This window comes from Pyrus communis, chromosome 7, assembly GCF_041283825.1.
Source record: "Pyrus communis isolate YQ-2024b chromosome 7, ASM4128382v1, whole genome shotgun sequence".
Lineage (NCBI taxonomy): Eukaryota > Viridiplantae > Streptophyta > Magnoliopsida > Rosales > Rosaceae > Pyrus > Pyrus communis.
In genome coordinates, this window is record NC_142571.1 from 19439464 (window position 1) to 19458551 (window position 19088).

Here is a 19088-nt window from a genome sequence, read left to right on the forward strand (position 1 = left end):
ATTTTGTAATTAAATGATATGAGAGTTTATTGTTTATTTATTTGTCAAACAATAGATTTATTAAATTAGATATTAGATTAGAGAGTCGACGGGTTCAAACTGACGCCATGGTGTAAGGACAACAATCATCTTCACAAATGTGGTATAGAGCCACAATGATGACAAATGTTGATAAACGTTCTCATTCTTATTGGTGAAAATTATTTAGTTTTCAAATTTTGTCTATTTAATCTCCCTAGCATTACCCCAAGGTTAAATATGAAAAAATAGAAATGAGTTTATTCCTTTAAAAAAAAAATAGGAACAACTGGTGACAAGCCACAATTATCCACCCCTTTCGGTTACCGGAGAGGCTATCGGGAATTTCACCGTGCCCATGGTCACAGTTAAGCAAACTTACTAGCTTGGAGCATCAAACCTGAAACCTCCAGCAATTTTTTGTTTATTGGGGATTCGCAGTTCATGCCTTTACCACTGGAGTCCATACGACACTTAATAAATAAGAAAGGTAAATTAGAAAAACAGGTGGGAAAGGTAGCTATCATTATTTTTTTTTTTTAATTTTTTAAATCTGTGCTCCAGTAAAATAAGGAAGATGTTGTAAAATCGACAGTGTGTGTACAGTGGAATAAATAAAACAAGACACAAATTTTACGAGGTTCCTCTACAGTCAGTGTGACTGGAGTACGTCCTCGGGCAGTAGTGGTGCTTTCATTATAATTGGAATAATAAGAGTACAAAGATAACTCTATTTATTCTCTCCTCTCCTCTTCCTCTCTTTCTCTTTCCTCTTCTCTTTTCTGTTACATGAAAACATATGGAGTGCTCTATTTATAGAGCAACTTCATACAGATGCATTAACTGCATTTTGAAACTTGTAACGCGTCTTCTGACAACACAATGCAATTTCCGCTTTCGTTTTCTACAAATGGAACTGTGGGCATTCATTGCCCATGAGACTTTTCAACACTCCCCCTTGGATGCCCACATATCAACATGAGTTGCCTCGTTAAGATCTTGATCTATTTTTGGATGCTCCCCCTTGATGAGTATCTCCCCCTGATTTCAAATTATTTAGGCTGATCATTCATCCTGCTGCTTTAGTCTTTTAACGGTGATAGTTGCCGAATAAGGTGTTTCACTTGTTGTTAATTTTCCACATGCTTGTTCTTGAACTGGGTTGGAGGGCCTTCTGCTAGACTTCCTCCTAATGTCTGAATTTAACCATTTTATCTGGAGCTGAATTTGATTCAAGGATGGTGGACACTTGATCTTGAATCGGACTTGTGATTTCTTCAAAGGCCGTCTAGGCTTGATCTTGAATGAAATTGGACCATGAGGAGCTGCATGTGACAAGTGATCTTAGACTTTGTCGGGGATGAACTGACATGTGTTTGTTGTGGTTGTCTCCACATGCTTCAATGTATCATTTTCACTTGCCTTACTTGCTCCCCTTGCAGAAGTGGTATTTTCCTTATGCAGGTTTGGCATCTTCTCGTGTAGTATTTATCCTCTGATACAGGAGTGGGATGCAAACCTTGTATTTGAATGGACCATCACTTCTTGGTGGCAACGCAAGTTTGAGTGGAGGTTCCGACATATTGCTTTCTCTGTCCTTGTCTTGGCAGGTAAGAACAAGGACAAAGGAAATGACAGGGAGATTACATGATATGAGATACTCTTGCTCTCGTCCCTGATGATATGAGATACTCTTGCTCTGGTGTGACTTGTTTGTAGAGGTATTCTCAGAGAGGAAGAAAACTGAGTATTTCGAGATACTTTGTGAAAGATGCATTCTCGGAGATGAGGAAGAGTTAGATATTTTTCAGTTCTGCCTTGCCATGGAGAACAGAGGTTGACATATATATGGATTTCCCAATAGCAGGTAGTAGTGCTGTGCCTTTACTCTTGTCAGCAACTGTGGTGTAATTAGAACAGTAAGATTCACGCGTTTTCAACTTTATCAGAGATCTTTGACAAAGTTGCACGTGATGTCCAAGAGCTGAGATTGTGTCTGAGAAATGTTGACAGACGTCATGCAGGGAAATCCGGCTTTTGAAATTCGAAAATCGGTGTCTCTTCGATTTTTGAATAAGTGGTCATGTTGCCCCTCCTTTTATAGAGATATCAATTTTGTTCAGAAACACTCAGAAAATTGTTACCTGCAGAAATTTCCCTTTCTTGCACTTCTGAGATTTTATCTGACTTCCTTCATCATTTTTTTGAAAATGGCTTGCCCATCTAACATTTGCTTAGATTTGAGTCTCAGGATTGATACAGACGAGCAGCGTCAGGATAACATATGGCGCCCGTCCTTCTCATCTTCTAATGGTCCTCTTACGGTTGGGGACTCTGTGATGAAGGATAACATAACTGCTACAGTGGTAGCCAGGAATCTTCTCACTCCAAAGGACAACATAATCCTTTCAAACCGGTCTGATGAAGCGGCCGTTCAAGACTCATTGGCACTCAGTGTTCAATGTGCGGGCTCTGTATCCAATATGGGCCAGCGCTTACTTGCTCGAACCCACCAAGTTGAATCATTAATGGCTGAGGTGGCAAGTCTTAAACAAGAGATTAGAGGGCTTAAGCATGAGAATAAAGTGTTACACATGCTTGCAAATAATTACTCTACGAGCATGAAAAGAAAGCTCGACCAGCTACTGGAATCCGAAGGTCGGACTCAAAATGACAATCGGGGGTTCGAGTCTTTATTCCAAAGACATCCATTGTCTTAGCTGTCTGGAGTTTCACCAAGTATTGAGACTCCAAATAATCAACTTCTGGTGTCTTCCCCTTCTGGGGTACTTCCGAGTACTGAGGCTTCACATGAGTAACCTTTGTGAAGGTTCCTTTCTGTTTGTTTGTTTTAACTCATGTGTATGTAATTTCTCGGAGATATTAATATATAAGCTTTATTTCATTCAGTGTATTGTATTAAATACAATAAAGCATATATTTCACTAAGATGTGGTACTTCTGGACCAAATATCAATTTATCTTTACCCCTCGCGAAGATAAATGATCATTCTTAGTGTATTAATTATTTGAGTATTCAACTCATAATCTTCAATCCATATGATTCTTTAATGTCGTAAACATCATGGATAAGATTCGTGTTGGCATATTGTTCGATTCTGCAGTTCGAGACAATATTTCTCTCAACACTTTATAATCTTTCTTGACTCTTCAGGAGTCCCAATTTAATATCATCAACTCTTGCAAGAGATTTTAGTATGTTGCAATAATACCATAATGGAAGTACTTACTAAGGCAATTTATACCATCCATTGGTATTGAGTACATATTTCATGCTTTACCCTTCCGGGGCTTTCTTCAAGCAATTTGAATCCTTCAGAGATTTTCTACATTTCATGACACATTTTCCTCTAGAATTTATACAGAGCAATTTGCTTCCATGTATATTTAAAGGATTTATTTATGGAGATATTATGTGGACGACTCATAACCCTTCATATATAATTCTTCATTCATATGAACTCGTTTTCAACCCTGTGTCTTATCATATGAGTGTATTTCACGGTATTACAAATGCCCATATGTAACCTTCTAGGTTCAACATCTTTTGGCTATTTGTATTGTATCCAAGTATATAGGTCTATTTTTCCACGTTCTTACAAAATTACAATGGATTTGCCTTTATCCATTTTTAGCCCATAATTTTGTTGATGGAAAAAAAACGGGACTCAATATCACCACAGCTCATTGATGAATTTAGTAGCTACTGGTAAAAACCAAAATTACCATTGGTTATCATCAATCTGTGATCCCACATTCTCATGTGCATGCGCATGCATAAAAGTTTTTCATTTCTTTTGGATATCCATTGCCTCTTCAAGGGCATTACACTATCTCTTCCAGGATAGTTATAATTTAGAGAATGCGGATCATAACCTCCTTTTGAGCGTTATAGAGCTTGGATTTTAATCTCCACTTCGGGAGTTGAGTCATTAGAACCTATACGTCTATCATGCTTCATGCATGAGACATCAATACTCTCATGTCTGCGGATTGACCTTTCCGGGACAAGTATCCTTGCAACAACTGTCATGCTTCTGGCATGCAACAGTTATGCAATAGTTCAGTAGTGCCATATTTTTCTTCTTTCGAAGGACTGAACCTTTTGAGTCTGAGGGTCTGCCACACTTCAGGCGTGCAACAGATAAATCATTTGCTGCCATATTATTTTGTCCAACAGGGACATTAATTCTTGTAGGCACATTTGCAGCAAGTATATGTGATTTCATCACTTTCGTTGCATCATTAAATGCATCATTCAATTATTCTCACTTCGTTTGTATATTGATTGCTTCATGAATCAAAATAAGACAAATTCTCTTCGTTCTTCTGGAACAATTTTTTCTTATCATTCTTCTGGAATGATATTTGTTCATCGTTCTTCTAAAACGAAGTTATTTTCTCCCCCTAACGGCGGGAAAATTGTCTTATCAAAATGACAGTCCGCAAACCACGCGGTAAATATATCCCCAGTCAAGGGTTTTAAATATTGAATGATAGATGATGTCCAACATCAATGCCTAATCCGCAATGATGCTTCATTTCAGTATGTTGTGGCAGTGCAATAGGCACATAGATAACACAACCAAAAACTCGTAAATGTATAATGTTTGGCTGGTTCCCAAACACGAGTTGTACTAAGAAGTATTGATGGTTATCAACAGGTCTCAACCAAATCAATAATGTATCATGTAAAATGACATGTACCCATGTAAAAACTGGCAATTTTATTTTCATCAGCAGAACGCGGGTAATCAATTTCATCCGCTTAATAAATGCTTCTGCTAAACCATTTTTGAGTATGGACATAAGAAACTTCTGGTCCTTATTTAATAGTCTGTAGACTAAGATTCTTATGGCTTTTATTGCCATTAAGTTGAGGCACTTTGGCTCTTCAAACTTAAGGTACTTATCAAGGAACTTCAGGTCCAATCATTTTTATTTGATGAGGATCAAGAAACTGCAGGTTCTGATCTGATCAAGGAACTTCAGGTCCAGTATGTACTCATCGTAACAAAAAGAAGTACAATAAATAAATTAAAGCAATAGGCGGTAATTCCAGCCATAATGAATAAATTGCTTTAAAGGAAATAGAACTTGTGAAAGGGTTTTAAATCAACACCAATTCACATAAATAACAAGAAGTATCATACCTCCTTTTATTTATTATTTTTACTTTCTTTTGTCAGCACTTATTCAAACCTGCAACATGGTGCTATGCACCAACAGAAACCTATTTATGTTATTTTGACTAAATGGTGTTATGCACTATTCTGCACCATTCAAAACCTTTTTATATATATATTTTTCTTAAGTTGCAGTCAACATCTCCCTTTTTTTTTTCTTCTTCACATGTGCCTTGCCATTCCATCCCCCTTTTTCTATTATTTTTCTTCCTTCTCTGTCTCTGCCAGTCTTGAAACACAAGGCCAGCTGGGTAGTTATGGAGGTTTCCCAAAAATCAATTCAATCCAAAAGGCTACCAGAGACTGGCGTGGTTCTTGCATGACCCAGGGAACATGGCATCGTTAAGCAAGAACCTCCCTACAGAGACATAGATGACAGTGGGGTTGACGAAGGCACAAGAGAGGGAGGTCTGTGTGGATTCATTCTTGCCATCACCATCTCAAACAACCAAGTATTCATGGGAGTTCTCAAGATCCGTCGAAAACAACGTGATCTGGGTTTCCAAGTCTGATGAGATTCTTCTGGATCTCTGGAAACCAGTTGTCAAGTACGAGTTTTCTCATCTCGTGACGACTTCACGTCGTAAATTTCAATTTTTCACCGGAATTCGGTGGGGCGCTTCTGGCGCAGTGGGAGAGACGAAAAATGGACATACCTTTTATTCTGTGAGATTTTAGATGACTGAGGTGAGAGGTGGATAGTGCTTTACCGGATTTATGGCGTTATGCTTTTCCACTGACATGAGAGCTTTTCGTGCTGATAACGTGTTGTAAAATCGACAGTGTGTGTACAGTGGAATAAATAAAACAAGACACAAATTTTACGAGGTTCCTCTACAGTCAGTGTGACTGGAGTACGTCCTCGGGCAGTAGTGGTGCTTTCATTATAATTGGAATAATAAGAGTACAAAGATAACTCTATTTATTCTCTCCTCTGCTCTTCCTCTCTTTCTCTTTCCTCTTCTCTTTTCTGTTACATGAAAACATATGGAGTGCTCTATTTATAGAGCAACTTCATACAGATGCATTAACTGCATTTTGAAACTTGTAACGCGTCTTCTGACAACACAATGCAATTTCCGCTTTCGTTTTCTACAAATGGAACTGTGGGCATTCATTGCCCATGAGACTTTTCAACAGAAGACAAGAATTGAACCGTGATTGTAGGTGGATAAGTCTTTTATTAGTGAACCTAGAAACCCTCCTTTTAGCAAAGGAACTGACAAATTGGATTAATGTATCCATCAATCCTCCCAAAGAATGTACACTATCGTGAATTGGTTTAGTGGATAGAGACTTTTTCATTAACCCGTTTGAAATATTAATATCATAATGGACATGCAATGGAAAAAAGTTCAAATTACATTTGAGTTGTGAACTTGACCATAATGGACATGCAATGGAAAATTAAACATACCAAAATCGAGGGCAAAATGGTCTAATAAAACCGGACTGTTGGGGGTTGGGGTTGGTGTTTTACGTCTTGTGCCAGACGCGAAACTTTGTTAGCGTTGGCATTCCAAAAACGGCAATATCGGTTGTTGAGGATCTTTCTTTGCGCTCGTAAAAGTGCAGTAAATCAATGAGTCCGATGGACAATCCTCCTCGCCTCTCTGTCGTAACCATGCCAACAACTAAAGCTCAATTTTTAAAACTGATGATGAAGACGACGACGATGCAACAGAAGCCAATAAGTTGTACCTGAAAAAAAAAAAAAAGAGAAAAGAAAAAAGGAGAACCTTTTCCTCTGGAAATTCTTGGGATTCGAAACAGGGTTTCTGACAAAGGTAAATCTTTGCGCAAACAATGTTCTTTTTGGTGGGTTTGGTTTTGTTTGGTCTTGTCAGAGATATTGAAGCCAATGCATAGGTTGCTTTGGGGTTTTAATGTTTGGTTAATAACTGCTGGGTTGGTTTGGAGCTCATGTAGATTTTGGCTCTTGGTTAGATAAATGTCAGATACCGGAAGACCCCATTTGCAATTATGAATCATTTTTTGTATTTTGTTTTTGTTCTTTGAACGAGTTTTGATTATTTATGTGATCATGTGATATTTGATAATTAGAATACAGAAGCGTTCTTTTGGTTTCAATTACCTGCACAAGAGGAACTTTTTTTTTTTTGGGTAAAAGGAACAAGAGGAACTTTATTAATGTTTTACAAGTCGATAAAAACCACTTCAGAAAAAGAGATTATAACTTCTTATGTCAATTTTTCTTGGTTATGTTTAATCCGCAGTTTCAAATTATTTTTTGAGTGCAGATATGTATATGTATTAAGTCTTGCATTACTTTTTAGGTGATGATAACATGTTAGAGAATCCTTTGTGTTATAAATATTACGTGCATCCTTTGTGTTGTAAATAACCTGTTTAATCGTGAATATGAACTATTGATTATATGACCAGATCGTCAGTGTAGCAAGAGAATTTTACGCATCATTGTATTTGTGGGTTGTGATAATGATTTTTAACTCAGTAGCTTCAGGACCACATTACTGTTACATTTCTTTGTTGCAATGCGTGATGCTAATAGATGTGCTAACGAACTCAAATGTGTAACATCGTCTACTTTGAAATGCTGATCCAATAAGAACTATGCCTCAGGGCGATACATGGAGCTTCTGCAAGAGGAACTTTCACCAGATGACTTCAAAGCTGCTAAAACAAACTGTATAAAATATACCAGGCAGGACTCGATGCATGGAGCTTACATCATGAATGACTTTGAATGGAAACATTACAGTCCTGCAGTTTTCAGGTTTATTTTCAGTGTCCTCTCAGATGTGTTACATGCCAAATTATTTTCGTGCCAGATTTCTTTGTTCGTATAATTAGAAGTGATTTAGTATGTCTCCACATAAATGTCTATAGTATATATACATATGCCTGTGTTCGTTGCTATCTTTTTCGATTTTGAGAAAGCTATAGTCGAATAGATTGTTTGCAGACGTCTGCTGGAGCTTGACAGTATTAGTTATGACGACTACCTGCTTACAATATGTGGAGATGACACTCTAAGGGAGGTTTCTTTACCAGGAAGACATGGTAGGGTGTATATATTGCCTGGTGACAAACGATTCGTGATTAGAACCCTGCGGAAATCAGAAAAGAAGGTAAAAAAAATTCTCTAGTGTCATCTTACCATTAATGGATGAAAGGTAACAAAAAACTCTGAAACAATTCTTCTTATTTTTATATTCTTTGAAGGATTTTGTGTGTCTAAATATTTATTTATGAATTAATTCGAAGTTTTGATGCAGTTAATCAACAAAGAAATTTGATTTGCTTTTATATCTCTTTATCAGCAGTGTAAGCATATTACTATGTTTACCTTTTCTCATAGGTGTACCTAGAAATGCTTCCAAATTATTACCGCCATGTTAAGAAATATGGCGCCTCACTTTTGAAAAGACTGTATGGACTTCATGTTATTAGGCCACCAGGAGGTATCAAGGTACGATCTTCTCAGTTACGAGAATTGAAGTTTACTTATTTAAATTAAATGCAATATGATTGGATAGAAATAGCGCACAATATACAACCAATCATAAATATGAAAATAGAGCTATATACATATGACTACAAATATCAACATAGATGATGCAGAAATTACATCATCTTTTGCCTTCCATGATGCTCATAATAAGCGTCATAGATGATGTGGAAACTGCGTCATCTTTCGCCTTCTATGATGCTCTTAAAAAGCGTCATGGATAATGGTGTCATAGCACTCGTATATGCGAAGGGCTTGGATGAACACATTTATCCTACCAAATCTTCCTTTAATTAGGTTTTGACATATTCAAGTTCCTTCTAATCAATAGTTACTTTTTTTTTTTTTGTTTTAAATGAGCAGGTTTACTTTGCCGTTTGGGCAACCGTAATGCCGTTAGAACTATGCTTATATAAGTGCTATGATCTCAAAGGGTCTTCAGTAGGCAGAACCTGCAACAAATCACAAGTTCATGACACAGTCATTCTTAAGGATCTGGATTTTGACTTTTGCTTTTACCTTGACCCACTGGTCCGAGATCGGCTCTTAGCGTAAGTACCTTTGTCTAATTATCAATGTCATTTCTCAGCACATCTGCGCATAAGCAAACTTTTCTGCAAAAAACTTGAGTTCAGTTTGAATTTTTTGGATGTTAGTGAATAGCGGGTGCCTCTTTGAAATTTTTTCATTTTACTTGAAGATTGAGTCATTATTAAAATTAAAAGCAGCTTTGATCTCAAACTCGTATGTCGTTTCCTACTTTCTTGTAATAATACAGCACTCCTAGGCTGTCTGGAGATGTTTTGAATGAGCCGTTGTAGTTGTGTTCAATTATTTGAGGGCATGTTGCCATCGGTACTATAATAAACAAAATTTTGTTATTCCCTCCTTTTACCAATTGGATGTCTAGAGATCTTGAGAGTCATGAAACTTTACTTCTCTATTGTGCACTGCTGCTGCTCTACAAATCATCTGATTTGTATCTCGTTTCTAAAAGAAAATTTGAGCCCGTAATATTGCCATTGTTATTTGGCAGGTAAACTACAAACTGACATTGTTTTCTTGCCAAGGTGATTTCTATGGAGACAAAGGGAGAATGACTTTAGTTTGGAGAGTGCATTCACAAACTAATATTTTGGAAATGCATTCCATCATATATAATTTGATTCTAAGTAATTACAAACTCCTAATTATTCATTTATTCGCTTGTTGGATTTTGGCTGTGGTATGTTATACACAGATTTGATTGTAGAGCTTATCCTATTACGCACATCAGTCTCAGAAGACAAAAATTATTACAACGATGCATGGATCTGTTTGCTTCGTGACATATAAATCCCTTGTTTTGCCTTATTAACATCTTTTGTCTTCTTATTTTTTTATAGGCAAATCAAGTATGACTGCGAGTTTTTGGAAGGCGAGGGCATCATGGATTATAGTTTATTGCTTGGTATACACCTAGATACTACACGTTCATTGGAAGGTGGTTCTTCTCATTAATCGTTTTCTACCGCTTATTGTGCAATTAAGTTTTTCATCAGCCATGGATGTTTTGTATCATGCAAATCTATGCAGACTAAGAAATTCTAAAAATATGAGAATACAGCAACCATAGACAGAAATATTTCTGCAGAAAACTAGTACAAAATTTCCAAAACTGCGATGGTATTTGTTAGGGTTGCATATTTTTTTCATGAATTGAACATGTACAAATCTTACTTCTCTAACATAAACAATCCACCTCTCCCTTGGCAGGTTCAATTGACGAAAAAAATTCCGGAAGTTTTAATGCCAAAAGGCAAACAGATGATACTTCAGAAGACGATGAAACCTCATCAGAGTTAACTCTTGCCGATATATGCGATCTAATTGACAGGTACTGTATTGTATATATTGCCGCATAGAAGTCTGGACAACAAGATGAAAGTCGGTTTAGATTGGTTCCGTTTGGATTTAAATATAGGCATCAAAATGTCCCAGTTAGCATAGAATTGTGCTAGGTTCTGTTGGGTGTAAACATAGTTGGAAGTTTGCTTTCACAACTATTGTGTCAACTGACTCATCGAATAATTAATACCATCACTGGGGCTCTGCTGGGGAGATAATTCCAGTAATTTCCTAATGATGGTTTAGCTGTGACAAACTAGTATCTGAGCAGTTTGTCCTGGATGCGGAAGAAAGCAATGGCAGATGACACGAGACTTTTCCCATATCAATTCTTGTCACTCTTGAAAATCTGTAGTAATTTTCAGTTGCTTTCTTTGGCTTTCAGGACAATCCCCTCTGATAGGAAGTTTTCAAGGCTTAAGCCCCGACTATAGTAGGGGTGTAAATGAAAGTGCCTTTACAATTTAGGTAACAGTTTTAACTAATAAAACCTGACAAACTTCCAACCATATGTTCCTTCCAAATCATATATGCTGCTTACTAGTAACTGCTTTATTTTTCTTTTCTTCCTCTTGCTCATTATTCTTCTGCTGCAGGCCTGATTTGAAATTTGGTGACAGACTGCCAGCACGAGCTGTCCGAACCTGCAGGAATGAAATGGAGAGTAGATCATATAGCTCCAGCAGAACACAAGAATGCTTCAATGTTCTTTTATTCTTTGGAATAATAGATTTTTGTCAGAATTACAACATGAAGAAACGCATTGAGCATGCTTGCAAGGCAATGAAATACGACTCAAAGTCCATCAAAACTGTGAACCCCAAAGCCTACTCTTCTCGCTTTCAGGAGTTTCTGAGCAAAGTATTTCTGCCCGAAGAGTCGGACTAGTCTGACCACAACTGGCAGGTTCCGTATGCTCCTTCAAAATCTGACCTTTAAATTTCTTGTATGAAACACATTCATGTTATTGTTAGACTCTGAAAAAAATATAACTGAATGAAAATTAAAACTAGAAAGTAGTCATATTAGATCTGTTCATGACACATTTGGGCTTTCAATAAGGATGGTCTATGTATGAGGCAACATGCAGTAGCTCATGTCCATGGTTCAGCTCAAGTCTAACAAAACTCAAATGTCAGAATCGGTACGTAGGATTGTATTTGATAACTCACTAGATTTAAGGTATGCTAAAAGAAAAAATGAAGATATTTTATCCAAATTGAAGTTAGAACATGGATTGCTCATGAAGCAAATGTAGCCCTCCCAATTTTCACCAAATGCTATGATATCAAAACCTTATATATGCTTCACCAAGCCTTGATTCCTATGGTTATCTAATCCAATTTAGACTCCGTTTGGTATTGTTTCTTTTTTACTAAAAACTGTTTCACTTTAAAATTAAGCAATACAAAAATGTTTAGTAAAAATAAAATAACCTGCTTATTTTTAAAGCAATGGCCTCCAACAACTTATAAAAGCAGCATGTAGGTTGCTCTACTTTTAAAAACAACTTTTATAAAAAGCACAGCTGAGCCTTTAATGGATATTTTTAATTCTTGTAAATACCCTCATTAAATTTTTAAATTGACATTGTTTATGCTTCTACATATATTTTCTCTCTTGGACAACAAAGTTATTGCCATCTCCTACCACTACAACAACTAACATTACATCACCACTGTCATCATCATCATCACCACCACTACTGCCACCATACTCGTCACCACCTCCACCACCACAACAACCAACACCACTAGCACTACAATTGCACCACCATCCGTTGTCGTCACTGTCGCCATTATTGTCACCACCTCTAACACTACCACCACAACCCCCACAACCGTTACCACCACCGTTACCACCATTGTAACCTCTACACCCCAACCACCACACCTCACTATTGGCACCACCACCATAACTTACAGTTGTTGTTGCCATCACCATCATTGAAGTCGACTCCACCACCACTGCTAATGTCATCGCCTTCACCACCATTATCATCGCCACCACCTATGACTGCAACAACCAGCCTTACACCACGGTCACCATCACCACCACTTTCATTGCCACAACTACCACCAAAAGTGTTGCAATTGCCATCTCTACCACTGGCACCACTGCTACCTATAACCCTACTGCCACACCTTATTATTAGTACCACCACCGCACCCCCACCATTGTGGCTGCCATCACCGCCACTATTTCTGCCACCAACCCCACTACTGTGTCTATTTTTGTCATTATATACATATATATCACTTTTACATTAAATTTTACCAAACACTTTTACACTACTTTTCATAAATAACAATTTATCAAATGCTCAACTATTTCATTTTCCAAATAATTATCCTTAAAGCATAATAAAAGCTTCTTTTTTTTTTCTTTTTTTCTTTTTTTTTTTTTTTTTAACACAGCAATCTGGCTCAAAAAAATCCCTAAGTATGCACTGTAACCATGAAGGGTTTCTATTCTTGACACACCGTTAAGGATGTGATTTGAATCTTAATAAGGAACCGTTTGGAAGTGCTTTTAAGATGACTGAAAACAATTTTGGAGAAAATGTTTGTGGATTCCAAAAGCACTTGATTTCAAGTGTTTTTTTTTTTAGATTCACTTGCTTTTTTGTTAAGGATTGGTACTAAAAATATTCACTAAAAGAGCTTTAACCATTTTAAAAGTACTTCCAAATGAGCCATAATTAAGTTCTCAAAATAACTCTAAACATGGTTTGACAGGGAGTCAGCCACAACATAGTTGAAGATTGAGCTAATTGATCATTTTAGACAACGTAGTAAAGAGGAGAGGTTTCCGGTCGAGACTAAGAGCTTTATCACTTATCAGCTATCTCTAGATCCAAATGTCGCATTTCGTGCATGTTGTAGAAAATACAAGCTTCTGTATATATATGATTGTGAACTTGTAACTGATGGTAGTATTTATAAAGAAAAACAAAATTGAAGTTAGTTGCTTAGCGGTAAATGTATTCCCATTGCATGCACAAGTTGTTCATAATAGATGATTCTTGCTTTAAATTTCATAGGAACATAAACTCTCATGGAAATTAAACCTTCAAGTCATATTGTTCATAGTAGATTTCTACATGCCATTGTATGCACAAGTTGTTAATACTAGACGATTCTTGCTATAAATTTTAATGTGATTACATGAAAATATTCATGTAATATTTTTCACTATAGACCATTCTTTCTATAGATTTCAATATGATCATTGGTAACGCCAAAATCCGTTAAAATGATATAATATTACAAGGGTTTCACTATTTGGGGGAAAGGATCGTATAACTGCGTTGAACTTTGGTGGGTAGATCTTAGTGTGATTACTTTCCCTGCTTATCAAAGAATCCCTACCTCCATTGATTTCAACTGTATATGTTAAGTAGTTTAAATTTCTCTTACAATTATTGTATAGTATTAGACAGACAGAGTCTGTGTATATAAGTAATGGCAATTGCCATTGATCAAATCAATATAACAAATATCTGTTGGAGATTAAGCTTGCTACATGATTGAAGATAGCTTGGATTTCAAGTTTCTGTCCAAGTTTATGTTCTTAGTTATAGCTAGAACACTTGGTCACAATGTATGACTGAGATTAAAACATCTTAATAACTTGTATTATGCCACCTGTAATTTTATGTTAAGAGTTTAAGTGAAGCATGTGCCTCTCACATGGGGTATGTTAGTAACTATGCATGTGTGTATCACGTTTAGCCTAACGGCTAGATTCCTCATTGTATTCCTTCACACTTCTTGTGTGATTGAGTAGTGGATTCAATGTGTATGCAAGCATTGAGAGAGCAACTGATTGCTATCATCATTCCTTATCTGCTCGAATCCAACTTTCACCAAAATAACCATTTTTAAACTAAATTCAACATGGCCTCAGAGCTTGGTTCTATCTAAATCAAATGGCGTAATCTTTGAAGAAGATTTATGAGATTCTAAATGAAGAACTCAAAAGGTTCAGTTGTAACGGCTAGATCTGAAGGTAAGCTACGAGCTCTGATCTTCACTGAAATTAACTATGATTTCGTTTCAAGATGAAGATTGTATTCAAGTCTTATAATCGTTGTATATGTTTGTGGATGAATGTTATAAGGCATTAGCTCAGGATCTGGTTGCTCATGATTCTAAAGCTCTCGGACTAATTCAGAACTCAGTTTCAAATGAAATTTTCCCAAATGAAGAAACTGCTAAGGCAGGTTAGGATATACTAAAGCAAGAGTACTAAGGAGATTCTCACGTTCGAGCTATGAAATTAAAGGGAATTAGAAGAGATTTTGAATATGCTAAAATGACAAATGATGAATCACTTTCTGTGTATGTTACTAGATTGTTTGATTTGATAAATAAGATGAAGATGTATGATGAAGATCTCTCAAACGAAAGAAATGTAGAGAAGTAGCTTATAAGCTTGGCATATATGTGATTGAGGTTACAAAGGATATTAGTAAAATTGATCCTATAAAGGTTGTAGCAACTCTAAAAGGGTTTGAACAAAGGTTGAATAGACATGCTGATGATGGAGATGTTCACCGAGAGAGTATCCAATAGTCTTAGCCTACAATTCAATAACAGCTCATGTGCTAGGGATTCCAAAAGTAGAAAACCTGGAAGAACAAAGATAAGAAAGGAAATGTGAAATTTGGTGAAAAGCCAAACTATGTGCCTAAATTTAGGGGAAATAAGTAGAATACAAACGATGGATGCAAATATTGTGGAAATCTGCACTATGGTGAATGTTGGTTCAAAAGGAAAACCAAAATGTCACAAGTGTGATAAATTTGGATATATTGCCAAGGATTGTAGAAGCAAAATGATTCAACAAGTAGATTTTGCTTAGCAAATGGAAGAAAAAACCTCTATGTTATTTGCTTGTAATTCTGCTACAATGGTGAAATATGAGCATGTACAGTTTATTGACAGTGGATGTAGCAATCATATGACCTTATACGAATCTCTATTAATAAATGTTGATAAAACATTGAATACTAGAATCAAGATGGGTAACAGACAAATTGTCCAAGCCACATGAAAATGTACTTTTGTTATTGAAACAAAAAATGAAACCAAGTACATTAAGGAGTAATGTTGGTTCATGGTTTTGATGAAAACCTTCTGAGTGTTGGACAAAAGCCAAGAATGGATTACAATGAAACTTTTGCTTTTGTTGCTAGGTTGGATACAACAAGGACACTTGCACTTGCAACTTAGGAAAGTTGGAAGTTATACCAACTGGATGTAAAATCAGCATTCTTGAATGGAGTGTTAACTGAAGAAGTCTATGTGGATAAGCCTGAGGGGTTTATTGTGCCTGACTCTAAAGAAAAGGTTTATAAGTTAACAAAGACCCTTTCATGGCTTAAAACAGGCTCCCAAAGCCTGGTATGAAGAAATCAATTCCCATTTCTTGGGGTGTGGTTTTTAAAGAAGTTCCAGTGAAGCCACACTTTACATCAAAATCAAGGAAGGAGGAGAATCATTGATTGTATGAATTTATGTTGATGATATTGTGTATACAGGAAGTAGCATGGAATTGATAAAAGAGTTCAAGAATGATATGATTAAGTATGAGATGACAGACCTTGGTTTATTATATCATTTCTTAGGAATGGGAACTGTGCAATCTGAACATAGGATTTTTATCAACTAGAGAAAGTATGCATTACAATGTGAGTGGACGAAAATAAAAGTTTTCTAAAACAATTTTATTTTCTAAACATACCAATCCCTTATTTTGAAAACACATATAATAAATACTACATATCATTCTTTATAATGAGTTCCAGAATCACTTAATGGAACTCAACTAGTATAATTCACTAGAATCTATACTATATAACGAAGCCATATGACAATCAGGATTAACTAGGATGAGTCACCCTTAGAATGTGTATGGTCCCTTAATAAGGATTAATCAGGCAGGACCATTCATGTACCACACTATTACATGATGCAGACTCATTATCACACATTGAACCACATGATTTGTATTGCAAACATACCTACCATAGATTCACATGACAACCAATTATCTAGTCACACCAATAATACAAGTTCTAACGAACAAATTTATTATTCTTGGCTCATCTCCTCATCTAGTAATTATACAACACCACTAATCTCATTTAGAAGCCCATTAAATATATAAATCCCAGTAAGGGGGCACTTGCATGTTTGGTCCTCTATCAAGTCTCTATTAATGCTAACTTCCTTACTTAAAGAGTGATCTAGAACATGTTGACCAAAAGTTAACTCTTGATCAACGATATGGTCAACAACCCTATGTAACTCAATCCGGAAAATCTAAAAATAGAATTTTCGATCCATAAATTCTTAAGATCCTTACATAATATGCATAACAACATACTATAATTTCATGGTGATCCAATGGTTGGATTTGATCTACCACAAGGTCAAGTGGCAGACATTTATAAAACTAGGCTCAAATAGCCAAATTACATAATACAAATATAAAAAATGAATTCAGGGCATTGAGTTTAGCCTAAAAATACAAGATCAGGTCACTGGCCACGCGCTGCCGCACATAACATCCAACAGCCAAGCCTGCCAAATTTGTTGACAATCACCAAACTGACTCAAATTTTACCGGTTCGTATATCATGGAGAGTAGAGTAAAAGTTATACATGTGCCAAGACCTAAAGATGGCCTGAAGGTGGTGAAAATTGTCTTAGAATTGGTTTGCCAAAAAACTTCGACCTTCATCACACCAACGAACGATCAAGACCTAGTGATCTCCTTCTAGGGTCCTGGGCTATCGACTAATGGTGGTGGGTGACGTCGTGATAGCCAAAGCGGCGAGTTCACCATCAGGGATGCCCGAGTAGAAATCGTTGCCAATAAAGGCGATGCTTGGTTGGGTTTTGTTCAGAAGGATGTGAGGAGATAAATGGTGGTGGTCATAACAGGTTTCGAAATCGAAAATCATCAGAAAAAGGGCCTAAAAAACCAGTGTAGGCAGGTTGGCGCACCGGTCTAGAAGGGGGAAGTCGGATTGCACAACCCGGTTTATATCATGGGCTGATCTCGCTCCAACTTTCTTGGGTCTCCTGTATATATAGAAGGACCAATTTACCGATTTCCCCTAACTTTAGGGCTCGTAATTCCTTCATTAAAACTATGTTTCTCAAACGGTTTTGGCCAACTCGCTCGTGGGACGAGCTCTATCTAAAAATACTAAGAGTGATCCTGAAAGGTCTACGGATTTTTAATAACTAATTATTAAAATTCACACTTTGTAACTAGCTGACTAAAGCTCTATAATTAACAAAAATAATGTAAATCCCAGAAATACATAATAACTAAATTACAATACCGAAATCTAGGATCGGGATTTCACAATCATTGTATTGACAGACTTTCCACGACTCCTCAAGCTATGAGTGTTCTGGCATTTGAAAACATCATAGAAGGGTTTTTATGATATTTTTCGAACGTAATTGAAAGTGTTTTATCTAGTAGTAAAACTTCTGATCATTACTTACTCAATTGTCCATTGGTGCTCCATGAATGATGATATACGTTTCCCTTATCATATTACAGGTACAAAGATCAATATGATCATTACTCTAGGCGATTCAGCGAGCTCTATGCTATAATCAAGTTTGTAGACGAATTATATTCACTATCCAAAAGACAAGTTTGTAGACGAATTTGCTAAAGCTTTCGCAGTAATTGACTTGTGATCAACCTCTATAAGTAGCAAGTTTTGTGTGTGTGTGTTTTAACTGGTAACATGTTTAAGCATTGCACTTTATAGGTTGTTTCTAAATTGTAATCACTTTTGAATTCTAACATTTCTGATTGATTGTTATAGGCTGCTTTGGATGAGTTGGGATCTTCCGCTGATGAGGCGGGGAAAGCTCTTCTTCCAGAGTACGGGAAGAAAAAGATGGTAGTTAATGGATTCTTGTAGGTGGATAAATATAAGATTACCCTACAATTTGATCAGTTAATGAAAGATGTACAATGAAATGCTACTTACAAAAGAGGGCCAGTAGTTTCGTTTCTACAGTTTGGCAATGGATTTTAGTTTGTCAATGAATTTGTAGGCAATTACATGTAGCGTGTAATACAATTGACTTGATAAATTTTGAACAATATTAATATTGTCCACTATCTAAAAGGATTGAATGTATATATTTTTGGACCTTTTAGCCTTTTAAATTTCATCCTTCCTCCCGACATTCCTGGCTTCACCACTATGTATGTGTAGTCAAGTTGTTATATACATAGGGTGGCCATGTTGAAATTAATGATAATTCTGTACTTGGAATTTTTATTTATTTACATGACAACCAATATATATATATATATATATATATATTTTTTTTTTTTTTTTTTTTTTTTTTTGCAGTTGTAGGCCGACGACGATTGGGATGAATGATACTGTCAATTTCTTCGCCTCCTAGCTATGTAATCAAGCAGATCTGCAATGG

The 19088-nt window shown here is 36.3% G+C and overlaps 1 protein-coding gene across 1 annotated transcript; it reads left to right on the forward strand.

Moving 5' to 3' along the window:
- The first annotated feature begins 6587 nt into the window (after nucleotides 1-6587).
- On the forward strand, nucleotides 6588-11633 carry LOC137733428 (putative phosphatidylinositol 4-phosphate 5-kinase 11). The gene is made up of 8 exons (XM_088697793.1): nucleotides 6588-7012; nucleotides 7830-7983; nucleotides 8173-8338; nucleotides 8569-8679; nucleotides 9082-9269; nucleotides 10104-10201; nucleotides 10474-10594; nucleotides 11202-11633. Exons 2-8 carry the CDS (start codon nucleotides 7838-7840, stop codon nucleotides 11491-11493), a joined length of 1122 nt encoding a protein of 373 aa, XP_088553919.1. The 5' UTR covers nucleotides 6588-7012; nucleotides 7830-7837; the 3' UTR covers nucleotides 11494-11633.
- The last annotated feature ends 7455 nt before the right edge of the window (nucleotides 11634-19088 follow it).

Excerpts from the sequence above, each read along its gene's own strand:
- LOC137733428 (XM_088697793.1), top strand. The coding sequence starts at position 7,838 with ATGGAGCTTCTGCAAGAGGAACTTTCACCAGATGACTTCAAAGCTGCT. Across the intron at positions 7,984-8,172 it reads TACAGTCCTGCAGTTTTCAG|ACGTCTGCTGGAGCTTGACA; the intron begins GTTTATTTTCAG and ends GATTGTTTGCAG. Across the intron at positions 9,270-10,103 it reads GTCCGAGATCGGCTCTTAGC|GCAAATCAAGTATGACTGCG; the intron begins GTAAGTACCTTT and ends ATTTTTTTATAG.